This window comes from Rhipicephalus microplus, chromosome 3, assembly GCF_043290135.1.
Source record: "Rhipicephalus microplus isolate Deutch F79 chromosome 3, USDA_Rmic, whole genome shotgun sequence".
NCBI classification, from domain to species: domain Eukaryota; kingdom Metazoa; phylum Arthropoda; class Arachnida; order Ixodida; family Ixodidae; genus Rhipicephalus; species Rhipicephalus microplus.
This window is the reverse complement of record NC_134702.1, coordinates 91225801-91241459: the sequence shown is the minus strand read 5'-3', so window position 1 is coordinate 91241459 and position 15659 is coordinate 91225801. Positions and strand designations below refer to the sequence as shown.

At 47.4% G+C, this 15659-nt stretch overlaps 1 protein-coding gene across 2 annotated transcripts in view; it reads left to right on the top strand.

Annotated features, from left to right (window-relative positions):
* The window catches only part of LOC142803828 (uncharacterized), a 122355-nt gene extending 108212 nt beyond the window's left edge, over positions 1-14143 (top strand). The window contains exons 4-6 of one of the 2 annotated variants that reach the window (XM_075889971.1): positions 213-289; positions 7210-7418; positions 8189-14143. In XM_075889971.1, coding sequence (XP_075746086.1) covers positions 213-289; positions 7210-7418; positions 8189-9096 — 1194 coding nt within the window. In that variant the 3' untranslated portion in view covers positions 9097-14143. Of the gene's footprint in view, positions 1-212; positions 290-7206; positions 7419-8188 lie in introns of both variants that reach the window. The other variant, XM_075889970.1, reaches the window with a different exon arrangement.
* The last annotated feature ends 1516 nt before the right edge of the window (positions 14144-15659 follow it).

Genomic DNA, 15659 nt, shown 5'->3' with positions numbered 1-15659 from the left:
CTTGCACTTATACATGTATACTCCACGTGTTCTGGTCTATATGGCGGGAATTGTTACGAGATCGCTTGATATTCAGCGGATGGAATCACCGATTCCGTGGTTTTATCTCATCAGGATGTGCGTTGCGGACCAAGAGTGTGCGAAAGACTTGATCCATGCGAAAAGTATAGCTTTTTCTTGCCTTAATTTTTTTTTTCGTTTTATCCTCGCAGATAACCCAACTGAAGATCGACAACAACCCGTTCGCCAAGGGGTTTCGGGACACTGGCGCTGGCAAGAGAGAAAAAAAGTGAGTGTTGGTCGGCCCTATCATGTGCTAAGGACTCTATACTTTTTGATACGTTCCCCATCTATAGAAAACACATGTCTCTTGGTCTTTCAATACAGTTGTCTATATAGGCGTATATTACACGTACTTCCTGCAACAAACTCTTTAATCTATGTTTTAGACAACTTATCGATTAAAATATATTGCCAAAGGCATTTGGAGAATGATACTTCGCGCACTATTTGAAGGTGAAAGAACAAGATTATTTGCATAGGGCAAGGTTTATCACTGCCTCTAGGTAGTCTATTGGTACTGAACAACTGCCGGTAACGCAGAATGCACAGAGATAGCCGAAACGCCTGCTGATACAGTGGTCATAAACTCGTGAACCTTCCTTGCGCTTGTTACATCGTTTTTGTTTGCATTTCCCAGCAAACTCGGACTTGATTGTGTTCGACAACACGTCCCGTTGACCCCGCTTCCTTTCATGTATTCTGTCTCTCTATCGTACTATCCCCCCTCAAACCTTCAATTGGAAAAGTCTTCGTTTTCGCGCAGCAGCGTTAAAACACCATACATAGTTGATGTCGCTATATTTACTTGACCCACGTTATAGATATTGCTACAACTCGTAGTGATTGTGCTGCCCCTCCAACGGCGAAATACTCCAACTCACAAGCTGTGAGATTTTGAAACCTTCCACTGCGATTTGCCAGGATCGATCGGGCTGCATGATGTCATAAAGCTCCGATCCAGTTTCTGCTTCCGCTGAACAGGGTCCATCATGGGACCAGTTCGTTTTATTCTGCATATTTTTCTAAGCTATATACAGGCCCGGCTTCTCCTCACCCCTTAAACGCGCACGGAACACAGACTTCTTTTGAAGTCATTAACTCCATATGATACAGCAAAGTGTCCCGATGGTTGCACGGACAAAGAGACGCCCGTAATACGCATGCGGGGTCGTGTAACGGCAATTATCCACTACGCTCAAACTCGGAGTTTGTCATTGCTTTGCGAAAGTCACGTAATAAACGAATCGCGTGCTTCGCGACTCCATTTGCGCTGTCCCCGTGGACGTTAATGGGGATCGGAACGAGTGTGCGCGAGCCTTCAGATTGTTCACCCGTTACCCGCAGCAAGCTAGCATCTCGGCAGAGCCGTTGCATGCAGCACTAAAGTAAAGAGAGTTAGCCGTCGTATTTCGTATACTTTCGGTTTAGGTGCAGGTGCACTCATTATACTCAGTTTCTTTAGTGTTTGACTAAAGCGTCACTGGCCACGTTCTAGTGTACACTCCCATCGTCGTCACATTGTGATTCTTGCTTTCAATCTGTCAGTCAGCGTCCAATAGCGTTTGGCATATTGATGCCGTTCTGGATGAACGTCTTTTGTGTGGCGCCGCTTTTCCGTAGTGCTTAAAACTATATGGGTCTGCAAATGCAACCATATATATGGAGCCCTGTGGCAATGCTTTGTTGTATCGCGATACATGATAGACAGATGTTGCAATAATGCTTTAGGCATTTGTGAGCACAGCACGTGTTCTTTTGTGAGTGACTCGCGTATTGGTCTATCGGTGAGTTTTACACCACATTCGTGCCGATGACGTTCGCCGGCCACGCGTTCGAGCGAACCTGGCATGCATGCGGCCTCCTACGTGGCCGGTTTCCATTACATGCACGCCCTGTGCATCAGTTCATGCATCAAGCCTTCGTTCATCGAAGGCTTGATGCTTGAAGGCTTGATCGAAGCAGCGTATGTTATTGCCGATGCATGGAAGAGAGTTCTCGCGGCCTTTGCGAGCCACACACGATGCACGACGCGTTCCGCCGAACGTGATAGGTCGCGCATCGACATCTGTCCCGACAGTCGAGTCGAGCGCTAAGCGATTCGTCGCCTGTTTCGACATGCCGTCACTGCATGCATTGCGTAGCGCATGACATTTGTGCACACGCCCGTTGCATTGCCTCACCTTCAGTGACAGCGAAGGCGGCACAGCGAACGAGGCACAGAGAGACGGTTGGCTGTGGACTGTCGCGACCGTTTGAACGCGCTCCCCGATCACGTCTGTCGAAACGGTGTATACTCGCCATAAGCGTGTCATACAAGTACACCGGGCACCTTTTTTTTGCGTATACGACGGGCACACGGCGTGGCACCGTCGCTTGCACGGATCATCGTCGTGAATATGCGATCAGACGAGCGTGTATGTACGCAATGACCGCGCGATTCCAGTTGGCGCCCCCGCTGCCGGATCGAGCAAAACGCTCGCGCGACCGCGCCCGTTGGCTTTTAAGAGGCGCCCGACGCGTCGTTAATTAGCCGGTGCCGGTATATATTATGCGCACTCCGTTGCTTACGATACTCACGTATATTCATTAACAAGCTGTTAACGTCTGCGCGTAGGTGTAATATTCCGAGCACATGCAGCATACGCCATGTACGAGTATACGGACGATGTACATATAGGGCGTTTTGTCTCTCCGGGTGGCAAGCAGGGGAGGCCATTATTGAAATCGCCGCTTATTCTTGCAACCCGCGGGTCATCCTTCAACGCTTTTCAGCGCCTGGTGTTTCTGCGTAGTTCTGGCAGATTTGCGACCTCTTTGATCGTTTTCTCGCGCTAATAGCGTACTTCAAAGCACCCCCGCTCCGCTTTGGCGCTGATGTGCGCATAAAGCGTATGTTTAAACGTGCGCCGAAGCCTACAGAGCGTGCCCGTTAATCAACGCCCCGCCCTTCTTTCGTTCGCTTTCTTGTCTCCGCTTGACGCCTACAACGACGTGGACGTGCGTGGCTCGCCTCATTCGTCGCGCGCGTGCATGTTTAGCTTGCGTCGCATTATGCTCCGACACACTTACACGCGCCATATCACCGTGGCGCCTCGCCACACTTCGTCCTTCGAATACTGGGCATATATCGCGCAAGCTTTATTAACCTATAGAGGGCGTCGTGACCCCGTTACGCATACGTACGGGCTTTTATTAGTGATAATAAGTGCTGGCGGTCCCATGTCTGAAAACAAGGATATTATTATGAGGGATGCCGGGGAGGGCTCCCGAAATATCGATCACCTGGGTTCCTTAATGTGCACCTAAATCTAGGTGCATGCGTGGACGTCAAGCATTTTCGCCTCCACCGAAATAAAATGCGGCCGGGGCTGGCATTCGATCCCACGACCATCGGGGCAGAAGCCGAGTACCGGTATACCACTATACCATCGTGGAGGGTCGGTCTTTTGTTACAAAGCATGCACAGGGATTTTGGAACAACCCGCAAAAATCGTTTGTCTTGGTTCCTCTATGGCACCAGAGGAACCAGATAAGAAGTAGGGGGGAGGAGGGGAACGCCGGTGCTCCACTTTGGGACTGCTCCACAGGGGGCCTTGACACCTCTTGACACCCGAACTGTGTGCTTTAACAGTCCCAATTAGCGCCTTCATTTCATTATAGACATGTTGCGTAGTGCTCGATTGATTGTTCTCTAAACAAACTTAAATCGCGATAGTGGGAGTTTTATTTTTTCAACCTCATTCAACGTCAAGATTGGAGTGGGAGTTTTATTTTTTCAACCTCATTCAACGTCAAGATTGGCTGGAACGACTGGCGTCATGATTGGATAGAACTTGTTCGTTTCAAGAGCAATTAGATAGCCGTAAGGACACAGTTTCGTGAGTATATAGGTCTGCGTTTGCGAAAACGACGACTCTCGTGCCCACTGTGTGGCGCCACAAGTTGTTGTCGGCCTGCGTTCGGTCCACAAACGTGGACACGTTGCTGTCACCGTCCGTGTCGCAGCCGTGGAGCAGTTGCATATTATTGAATCCATGACAAGAACACGTTTTCCGTGTGACAGTACCTCCTGTGCAGTAGATAAACTCCTCGAGGACAATGACGACCGGGCACTTGATTGCAACGTATACGTATAATGTGCGACGAGCTTTACAATGGCCGTCATGCCCATCGCAGGCAATTTGATGCCACATGCGAAAAAAATTTAAAAAAATGTTGTTTGTTTATCTGAGAGACTGATGATCGGGTAAGAAACTCATCTAGCTACCGCCTCTGTTTCTGTATAACTCGTGTGTGTGTGTGTGTGTGTGTGTGTGTGTGTGTGTGTGTGTGTGTGTGTGTGTGTGTGTGTGTGTGTGTGTGTGTGTGTGTGTGTGTGTGTGTGTGTGTGTGTGTGTGTGTGTGTGTGTGTGTGTGCGTGTGCGATGTTAACAGTAATGGCCTCTTCCGCAATGCGCCCTTGTCTCACGTCGAAGTCATCTTGAATAAAGAACGTATACGTTTATGCTTGTACTTAGTCCTTGGTTGGTAAAATGGATACACAGTTCATAATCGATCCTGTGACCGCCTTTGCTAATTGGAAAACGAGCTCCCCCCGCGTGGAATTTCTATAACAGAAGCGTATAGTAGTTTGTCACACTGAAAACGCAGACGTAGTTCACGCAACAAAAGTGTCAGCTGAAGTCACATAGCATAAGTGTGTGGGACTAGTAGGCAGTCAACATTTCATCAACAATCTGGTGCCACCAATACACTTGAGCGAATGTGTTGTGCATGGAAACATGTTTACACGATTACCCGCATTCGCGCGCACATTGGGCTTTGTGGCCGTTCGTCCCACGAGATAGAGGGGGAGGGGGTGGAGAGAGAGAACGTTTACAAGGTTTATAAAGCGGGGGCAGCCGCATGCACTGCCTGCATAGTCTACCGCACATAAGCCGGTTAAGCAACCTCTTCTCTACCCTTCATCCCTTCCCCAGTGCAGGGTAGCAAACTGAATGTGCGCCTGGTTAACCTCCCTGCCTTTCCTTGCATCTTTATCTCTCTCTCTCTCTCTCTCTACCGCACATAAACGTTCCGTCTGCAGGCCTAACGGTACACGCGGCTTCCCATGTAAAACCAGTCTTTTATACGACTATTAGAGGCGCTCGCACGGCCACCATTCGTCAAAGGGCAGTGCCAGGATTGATGGGGCGAGCGTGAGCGAGCTGTGCTTTAGCATAACGTGGCCGCTTCGTACATCGTTCATCCATTACAGTTTTTTCGTTCTTATTTCTTCACTCTCTTCAATTCTTTAAGCTCCCTAACTGGTCCGTCATCACGTCGCTCAAACCATCAGCGCGAGCGCGTAGGCGGCGTACGTAAGCGTGCGTTCTACCTTGCATGAGCTACGGTTCATGGCCTGTATAGCCCCAACATAAACACACACAAGCGCCCTACATAGCTCCCTCGGAGTTCCCTGTTCATTATATATTCTCTACTTTGGTCGCGGTAATGCGCGGTTCTATTAATAAGCGGTCTGGTTTGTCGGAGGCTGCAGCTATGCCACGTCACGTACGCGTGGCTTCGCTGGTGGCCCTTACATTTTTTTTGTTTTTCCCTCTGAAACGACCGCGTCGCGAGTCGGAGCTATAAATCCCGATGAACGCGCGCGTGATGCCTCGCTGTCTTCTCCGCGGTTCATGACTCGAGGAGGGGGGTAACCATTAACGAGGGTGTTCCCATGGTAATGAGCTTTGTACACGTGCTGGTGCCTGACGAATGAATTTCTTTTCTTTCTTTCTTTCTTTCTTTCTTTTTTTCTTTCTTTCTTTTTTTTATTTCTTTCTTTCTTTCTTTCTTTCCTTCCTTCTTTCTTTCTTCCTTTCTTTCTTTCTTTCTTTCTTCCTTTCTTTCTTTCTTTCTTTTCATGTTTCCGAGTGCCCGCTCACTTCCCCAAATGCGTGCGTGTTAGACGAAGTCGAAAAGTGAGTGCTCTAACGATCATTAATTTCGTTAATGTCGTTGCACGGTCGTGCTTGTGCGTGCTGTAGGCGTATCTCGTAGGCGTATCTCGCTATCTCATAGGTTCCGCTATAAGTATACTATAGGTTGGCATGGAGTGACGCTATCTCGTAGGTTCCGTTATAAGTAGGTTGGCACGGAGTGAACGAAGAAAAGCGATGCCTCGGCGATACTGCGTTTGTCTCCGATTTAAAACAAAATAAAGATCATACCATAACAGAGGGTACATGAAGTTTCAAGGAACTTTGCTATTAGAGATGTATATGCCGCTTTCGAAAATTACCCTCGCCACGATTCCCTTTCGGTCTAATGTCGAATTCGAGGAAAGTGTCCACACATGTTTTGTAATCTTCACTTATAGGTATAGTCATCACAGTTTCACTGAATCAAATGTCAAAATTTGCCATAAAACACAGTAGGAAGAATCTGTAATTACAGTAAATCTGTGTTCACGTATAAATCTCGTGTAAATATTTCGTCTAATGAAGTTTTACTCACAACTGTTGCGAAATGGGACGAGATCACTACTAATCTGCTAGCCCCAATTTATATACCTTTATTATTTGAGAGAGCAATGCACGCATTTTTAAAGAAAAAGAACGGGATGCTGAATGCTTCATAAAGTATAGACGGCACACACGTGGCTCGGCGGCTTTATTATATGTGCGCCTCGGTATATACTATATAGACCGACCGGCCTGCGAATTGATTCATTTCCTCGGATCAAATTATGAACGTCCGAAACGTTAGACTGCTCTTGCGAAATAGAGAATCATTGGTTTTTCAGTACAAACCATTTCTTTTTAATGTCTACCTGCATTGTTCTGAGGCAAGTTAAATTACTTAAAACATGAGTCAGTGTAGTACGAAATAAGGGAAGTTCAGAATTTAAAATGAAAGAAGAGAGAAAGGGAGAGAGAGAGAGTGAGGTAACGCACGGTGCCACTTACAGTTGCTCACTCTACAAAGGACAAGAACATCGAGATATTGAAAGGCTGCTTAATATGGCATCATAATCAAGGTGCTTGAAGGCTTAGAAATTATTCTGTTATGAACGATGCAATGCGTCAATCGTTGTTTTGGACCATGGCCAGTTGCTATAGGAAGCCTACGGTTGGGTTCGCCCTCCCTTCGTCGCAGGAGACAGGCGATGCTTCTGCAGCAGGCGCCCTCTTCCCTGCACTCCCAGGGCTCGTCTGTGGGAAGCCGCCTGTCGGCCACCAACCACCACCACACGACGCTGGTGTCCGGTCAGGAGGACTCGAGCGACGACGACGACAAGTTGGACGTCGGCGAGGCGTCCGACCTCAGGCCGGATGGCGTCCTCGGTGCCAGTCCCGGTCGGGACAGCGGTAGGTTAATCTTCATGCTGACGCTGCGCACTTGTTTGCGACCTGCGCTAACGTATAGGCGTCAGGCAAGTTTGCGACTTGCAACTGGGTGTGGTTTAGTTGGAAGTCGACAGGAAGATTATACAGCGTGAAACTGCCGTATTTAGTCTCGTCTGTTGTATATCAGTAGTGGAGTTATACCTGCTCAAGGTAGTTTAGAGATATATCACATACACGTGAACACTATTTGAGTATTTTCATGGGCCCCCGGTTTATGAAGATCATACTGAGCAATTTAACTATGGTAAGACTTAGCAAGCACGGCTTTGTCAGCTTTTATAAGTGTTGTGCCCAATGTCGCAGTTCAGCTGAAGCGCTCCAACACCGATTTCGCCTCATTGTGTAGGTACAGCTGTTCATGTCCCGTTGATATATAGCACAGCAAAACAGCTGAATCGGAGAGTTTCTTTTTTAGCAGTTTCTCTGATGCCGTTGTAGAATGCTAATAAATCAATCAACAAAACAATAAATCAATCAGGATATATTTCTAGCTTCAAAGACACTCACTGGAGCTTGGTGGGTACAGACAAAAACACTGTAGATCAGGCTTGACAGGATCCGTACCCCAGGGCTTGGAAAACAGGGATACAAATTACAGGAAGGCAAAATGGGAAACTGTGGCAGGTGATGTGCCAATTTGACACAATATTCAAGCATACGTTCATTATGAAACATTTCAGGCGAATGGTGCTTTCGCCGTCTCAATTGCATTCCTGCACATGCCACCGCAGATGACCGTCGCGACGACCGGCTCGACGGGCGCTCTCCTCTCAGCAGCACCGGCTCGATCGACCTTCACGACCGAGGCGGCAAGCTGTCTTCGAGCGCAGCGGTCTCCGGTCTCCCGCAGCCGTCGCCTTTGCTGCCGTACTTCTACCCGCCGTCTCTGTACCCGCCGGGCCTGACGTTGCCGCAGCTGTTCTTCCCCGGCGCCGCCGCTGCTGCGGCAGCCGCGGCGGCCGCCGCCGCAGGTCTGCCGACATCTCCTCCCGCTGTGGCAACCACTCCAGCTGCGCTCTCCTTCCTCATGGCAGCCAACCACCCGCTGCTCAACCCGGCGGGCTACTCCGAGGTTGCCGCCAGGCTAAAGCAGCACCGCTTCTCGCCCTACACGTTACCGGGTAGTCCCGTGGCTGCGACGGCGTCTCAGCACTCTCCCTTCCGGTTCCGACCTGGCGCCGGCGGCTTCTTCGACGAGGAAGGCTCCCCGCCGCCGCCCGATCTGCGGTCGCCTCCCGAAGGCTTCCCGAGGCAACACCAGCGGCACCCGACGCCGCCTTCGTCGACGACTCCTCCTCCCCTGATACCGGACTGCGGAATGGCGTCCGCTCCTTCGTGCTCCAGCAAACCCGGTACGCCAGTGAACTCAGACGACGGCGGCTGCAACTCGTCCTCGGAGGGTTCCTCGTGTAGAAGCACCACCGGCGGATTCGGCTCCGGCGTCTCGCCCGCCGCTGCTACGTCAGCGTCCAGGAAACGCGCCTCCCCTTCGCTCTTGTCGTCGCGGTCCACCTCGAACGACCTGAGGAGCATCGAGAACATTGTGAACGGACTCGAACAGCGTCGCAGAGACTCGATGGCCGCCGCTGCTGCGGCTGCCATGGCGGCCGCGCAGCAGGACGGCAAGGCCGGTTGCTAGTGCAGGATGTGCTGTGCAATGAGTGTGTTGTGTACATAGACGCCTTGCTGTATATATGTTGACACGTGTGCACGCGCTACCCTCCGTGACGCCTTATCTTCGCGAAGTGCTCGCAAAAAGTTTCCCGGTTTAAGTGTGTTCGTGTTGGTGTCTGCTGATGTTCCTGCGTAAGAAAAATTTGTACAGCAAACGTCCCTAGACGTTGTTTTACAACCGGGCGGGTATAGCGACGAATTACTATAGATCCCACAGATAGAAGCATGGGGGAAAGGCAGTGCACGGCACCGCGCGTTTACGTGCCGCCTGCCAAGACATTCGCCGAGATTGGGAGCACGGCTCAGCGCCTACATTCGTCGAATGAAAGATTTGAAAGAGTAGGCGCACGCAGCTCCCTCTCGTTTCCTGCTGGTTCACTTCATGTCGCCGTAACTAAGCTCACATCATGCAGCCAACAGTTTCAGCGTGGCAATGTACCATCTGATGACAGTCAATAGGTTTGCATAGCCAATCGACTGAGCTCCATCTCACAAACTAACGAAGCCTATTGCCGCGTGCACGTTGTCTTTTAAGGATCTGCAGCAGGATCTTGATTGCGGAACGCTTTACTTGCGTGTATGTGTGTGTGTCATGTTTTGGTGCGTATGACCGTGTACGATAGATGGACGGACGCAAAGCCATCGACGGACCGCAAAGCTTTGCTGGTCAAACTTTACAGCCCGTATGCCGTGCGCTTGAACTGGTGCCGTGAACGATATTCTGCTTAGACGAGTTTGCGTGATGTGTACGCGTGTCCGTCACTCTGTTCCTGGGCCCTCTATGTGGATTTTTCTTTGTTTCGGGCGGCTAGTTTCAACTGCTACAGAAGCGCTTGTCATCTTCTTGCTCCGCTGCAAAATGAACGTACGTATACGTAACCGTTTGATACGAACACGATGAACTCAAAAGCAGCAGTATACGGGATATTTCATGAGGCCTTGTTTACAAAACCCACTTAAGGTGAGCGCATAAAGATTTATAGTGAATGCGTGTAATAGAAGCCGCGCTTGCTTTTTCGTGCTAAACACTGGCGATGGAAAATTTTTTGAGCCCTTCCTAATTACCACGATGGCAAAGTTCTTTTTGGTGTGGACAGTTGTAAGCAGTCGGCGCTGCGGCTATGCCAGAACGAATTTTTATCTCTCCTAAATGAAGTGTGTGGACAACAGTTCAAGTGTGAATTATGGCTGCTGCGTTATGGAGAAAAAAAATTCAGTATTTTCCTCGTGAACAAGATTCCGTCAGAGCACTGCTATTTCTCGGTGACAATTTCGAAACAAGGTGGCGTGTCATGACTGTAAAAGTACTGTTTGCTAACTATCTTGTAAAATTGGGTGTCCCGAGGAAAAGATACACGTCTTGGGTGTTTGATATATATATATATCACATTGAAGCTCGTGTTTTATGAAGGACATGGTCGTGTGAGTACTTCGACAAAACTTGTACCGTTAAGTCAGTTTCAGCTGGCATTGCACACCTAACTGCGCAAGACGATGCATATTCGATGGTTATTTGCTTTATTGTAAATCGACGTATGCTGGAGTTTTATATTGTATGCCTGTACTCCAGGGGAGAAAAATTGGCCACGTTTCTTGCTCGGGCTGTTTCGCACAGCCACACAGCAGGTAAAAAATTACATTATCATGAAAAAAAAAAACTATCGCACATATTTTCGAACAAGAGGCCTTCCCAACGATTAGGCTTTGTTGTCACCGACCCGAGCGACGCTGTGTTTCGTTTCAAAGGTATAGCTTCCTTTCCTCTTATAATTTCTATGGGAATCGAGACAAATACGGGAGGATGCGTTTCTCCGCAATATACGTTTACTTGCAGTGATTAACTCCGCGGTGCCGGCAACATAACTGCGGCTGTTTTCTCCCACGCTCAATGGTCTTGAGAGAACTAAAGAAGGAAACCCTATAGACAAAACCCGTGGCATAAACTGCAGGCCACCAGTAATTGAGATGTACATAAATATCGCCAGTATATATATAGTATAAATATATAAATATGCATACGGAACTTAGCTGCAATACCACTGAATATATGCTACTGCTGAGTGTGAGGCTATAAGAACAAAGCATGCTGTTGTGTGCAATTTCGCAGCCCTCGTTACCGGCTTCATTTCTTTCCTATTTGAAGTGATTCGAGCATTACATGAGAGATGGCTTTCTCTCTGTCTTCTTCTTCTCTTTTCCTTCTTTTTTTTTTATTGCGAAACACTGTTTACCCAGTGGTGGGCACAGTTAACACTCATGTGCTAGGCACACCAACGTACAAGCTTCTTGATACGAAGGGATTACTCATTTTATGTTCATTCCTCCGATTTCGGCAACGAGAACCGACATATTTTAGGCTGCGTCCAGCAGTCAGCTGCAGCAGTCTTTGACACATAGTGTATACGATAATAAACAAAAAGCCACGTCGTTTTCCTTTAGCACGTGAAGTCATTTACTTAAATGTTGTGTTTATTTATAGCTGAGCTGTTACATTGGTGTGATCAAATCTTCAGTAATATCTTCTACGCTGGGATTTTTGGTAAGAGGAATTGCTGACGCTGGCCATAGTTTTAACAATGGCGAGCCAGTTGACATAAAAGATCACTTCGAATGAAAAGCCAAAGTTCTCTATCAGGCTCGAGAATATTGATCACGAGAGTATTTCAGTTCACAGTATAACGAACGGGCCAACTGCAGAAAAGAACGAATATACTGTACGCAGAAATAACTACTTGCCCATTTCAGTTTATTTCACTTAGCCCAAGTGTGATCCTTGAAACAGCTTCTGGAATCTTCAGTAGCCTGAATTTGTGCTACCAGCTTCAAAAAAGCAAAGAACTCGAGTTCTCTGTTAATTAGGAACACAGTTCCGCATGAAAGCCGTTAATCTGTACGTCTGTACCCTTCCGAAACACTGTAAAATAAACACGAAAAAGGGAGTACTGGCAGCTCCTTTATTGTGGAGTAACGTTATAGAACTATATAATCGCGAGTTCACGCATACTTATTGATCGAGCAACTTCCCTTACTCTTCACGCTTCGAATTTGTACAACTGAAACAAACAAACTCGGTACGAAAGTACGGCCTCGAAACTTGTTGGTGTAACAGGCACGTACGCGAATTGTTAGTTGAACGGCGCCGGACATCGCTGACTGCAACATGTGGCGCCATCTCTTGTTGTGCTGGTGCTGCGGAATAGTGGCCGCGTAGTTTCCGAGGTGAGCTAGTGGCACGCCGCAGGCTAATCTCGGAGGCCATAATGGTCACGGTCGCAACGCCAAAAATGTATATTACGCCGTATATGAGTTCTGAGAGTATTGGGATAGTTCTTGTAGTGGGCTTTGCTCGAAAACGACCAGCGCTCACGAAGCATTGAGGATTGCACGCACGATCTGTATCTTTTTTTACCAAAGACGCTTCATTAACGTGAATGTAATTGGAGACATCAGAATTTCGATCAAGCTTTCCCGCATTCTCACGTATGTGTTGTTGCTTGCATCGATCAAATTGCGTTCTTGCCGGTTGTCTCCGACAGTATTGTACAATCTAAGCCAATGTGACGTCACTGGTATATGTGTAAAACGTTGTGACGTATGTAAAATCGGCTCCGCCTCTTTGCTTCAGTAGTGCGAAGCCACAGTTCTTTGTGCCACGTAATCGGTTGCATACACTGGAACGAAAATAAGTGCATGAAAACCGCAGCTATGCAATATGGCTTTATTGTAAAAAAAAAAAATGTGCACATATACACATTTGTGGCCTTGCAGAGGTAAAAGAATAAACTGGTTTGGGCCTGGCAGCTGGCGCACGCAAACTTCAGGCACCCGAGACCAGAAATCCTCCTGAAACAAACAGTTGTGAAATGGAAGTGATAGTGACGTATAGCTGTAACCTAACAGATCGAAAATTGTAGTAACAATATCCTGGTTTTTACATGTGGAAACTACCATATGATTAAGAGGCTTGCAGTTATGAACCAAGGCTCCGAAAATTTCGACCATCAGACGTTTTGACGTGCTGAGGCATCGCGCGGTAAACGGGCCTCCAGCCTTTCGACTCGATCAATATGCGACCGCCGCCCACCCGCAATTGTGCCGGTTGGACCAAATGCCAGAAAAAAAAAAATTGTTTCCATTTCAGTTACGGTCGTTCACGAAAGATGTGCTATACACACATTTCAGATCATTGTTCTCAATCGAGCATCGTAGGTTATGTGGTTTCCACCCAAATAACGTAAAATAAGTTTGTTTCGCGAATCTGCTTGCGTAGGGCGCTACGTAAATAAGCGCTCCGTCAGAGCTTTGTTTCGTTTCAGTGTCTCCCAAAATCCCGCGCGAGCGATATGCGAACACTTTTTTTTTCTTAACGAAATTTTCTTAATAAGGAGTGCGCTTCTATCAACGTGTGGCGAAAGCTGGAATTCTGATTAATTCTGATGTCTCCCATCATTCTTCTTTCTTTTTTTCTTTGCTCTGTGTATGTCCTCGTGCTTGTGTATGTACAGTATGGTCCATTGTAAAAGGGAACACTCGAATGCACACCATCAATATTCCTGGCTCTCTAAGAGCAAGTAGATTAACAAACAATCTTCGTGGAAGTCAATAGTCTGCCAAGGGGAGTCGAAACATTTAACCATTAGTAGTCTTGTGCATATCTAAGCCGCTATGATTCCGTAAGATAGCGAAATCTAAACATGCTGCTCACGCAGGTGTTCCCTTTAACAGTGGACCCGTCTGTACCTTCCCCTGTGTCCGCGTCGCTGCCTGAGTGCGTGTGTGTAAGTGCGGGAAGTGAAAAAGAAAACAAACAAAGAACTGTCGCGACTCACGCTCTGTTCCACAGCTCCGGGCGAAGAAATCCGTATGACTGTACATATAAACTTCACTCGCTGTAGCGCTATTGTTCATATAGGAGCGTGAGAACGGGACAAAAGCGATCCTGGACGGATGGAAGTGACGTGTGTTTGTGAACAATAAAATGAGCTATACGACTGTACAATGAGAACAACAAATGACTCGACTTGTGTGTCTCTTTCTTCCCCATCTCTTGGGAGGTATGACGGTACTATACTGCGTATGGCAATCACGCCATAGTGCACAATGTGCATTTGCAAAAGTTAATTACACGGCCTTGAATATGTAGTTGCCTCGGAGAAGTCTCAAGAACGTTCAACGGAAGTACTCGCGTATGTCATACTGCCAAGGTCCTGCATTGACGTCGAACTTAGCAAAAAAATAAAGAAATAAAGTATCTTTTTTTTCCTCAGAAAAATAGAAGACGAACTTTTCGCGTTGAGGTCGTGTCAGTCTGTATGACTCGTGTGTGTGGCTCTGTAGTCTATGCTATAGGAAAACATTGGCCTTGCATATAGACAACGGAGCAAGAACATTGTTCTTCCTCCGTGGCATAAAATAATTTAAAATACCTGTACTTACTGAGCAGAGCACTAATATTAGGAATGTTAGAATTACAGCTGCTGGTCATCCAGCGAACCGATGATGTCGCTCGAGGCCAATATCTGGGTCGGGACTGAGGTCCGGCTTGAATCAACCTCGCCGGACTGCATGAAGTTGTTTCACCGCCATCATTTAATGCCTAACCGAGTATCTTGTTACTGCACTTGGAGGAGGACTTAATCAGGGGGGAAATGCTACACAGTGACCATGTCACTTGCTGATATCTATGTGAAGCAAAGCTTTGATGAAAGGGTCAATTAAACACTTCAATGATTTTATTCTGAAGCGCGCGCAATTATCTTGATATTCATTATGAAGAATGTTGAAAATTATCATACGCCTAGCTATTTCAGTGAAATAAACTTTAGGCAAAAAATAGTTTGAATAAAAAAAAAAGATACAGCTCTCCAGAATAAACTGTGAACGCTTTAGAGCAGCATACGCACTCTCCTGAGGCGCGCCAATAATCTGTCCCGAACAAGTAACAAATGCCATCGGTTTAAAGTTGTTCAACATTTCACTCGGCTCGGTTCCAGGCGCTCCAGTTTTCAACGTGTGTGTTTAGAAGTAGTGTTGAACGCTGTCGAGTACTTCGTATACACTCAACTATGGCAGAGCATGCAATGAGCCGTCGCTATACCAGCTGCTCATGATAGCGGTACTAGGTATATATGGAGCCTGTACACGCACTATATGCGTGTACAGGCTTCTGTTCATATCCATAAATGAATATGGACCGAAAAAATTATTTTATGGTACTATAGATATGGACGCCATCGTTCATGTCACATTTCATGTCACGCTTTTCGAGATGTTAAGTGCAAGCTGCAATCCATGCCCCCCCCCCCCCCTCCTGGCCCTCAAGGAACGCCTCAATGATGTAATAATCGGCATATCTGTCTCAATCAGGTTCCACTTAGAGTGCAAGGTATAGCCAGGAAAACGGACATTTCTTTATAGTTTCCTGGATATCACCAGCTTTTTAGCCTAGACCTGATTAAGACTGTATGTAGCCAATGGTCGCTAACATCCCGCGACTTCAAGACCAGCACCACGGTGCGTGCCCTGTAC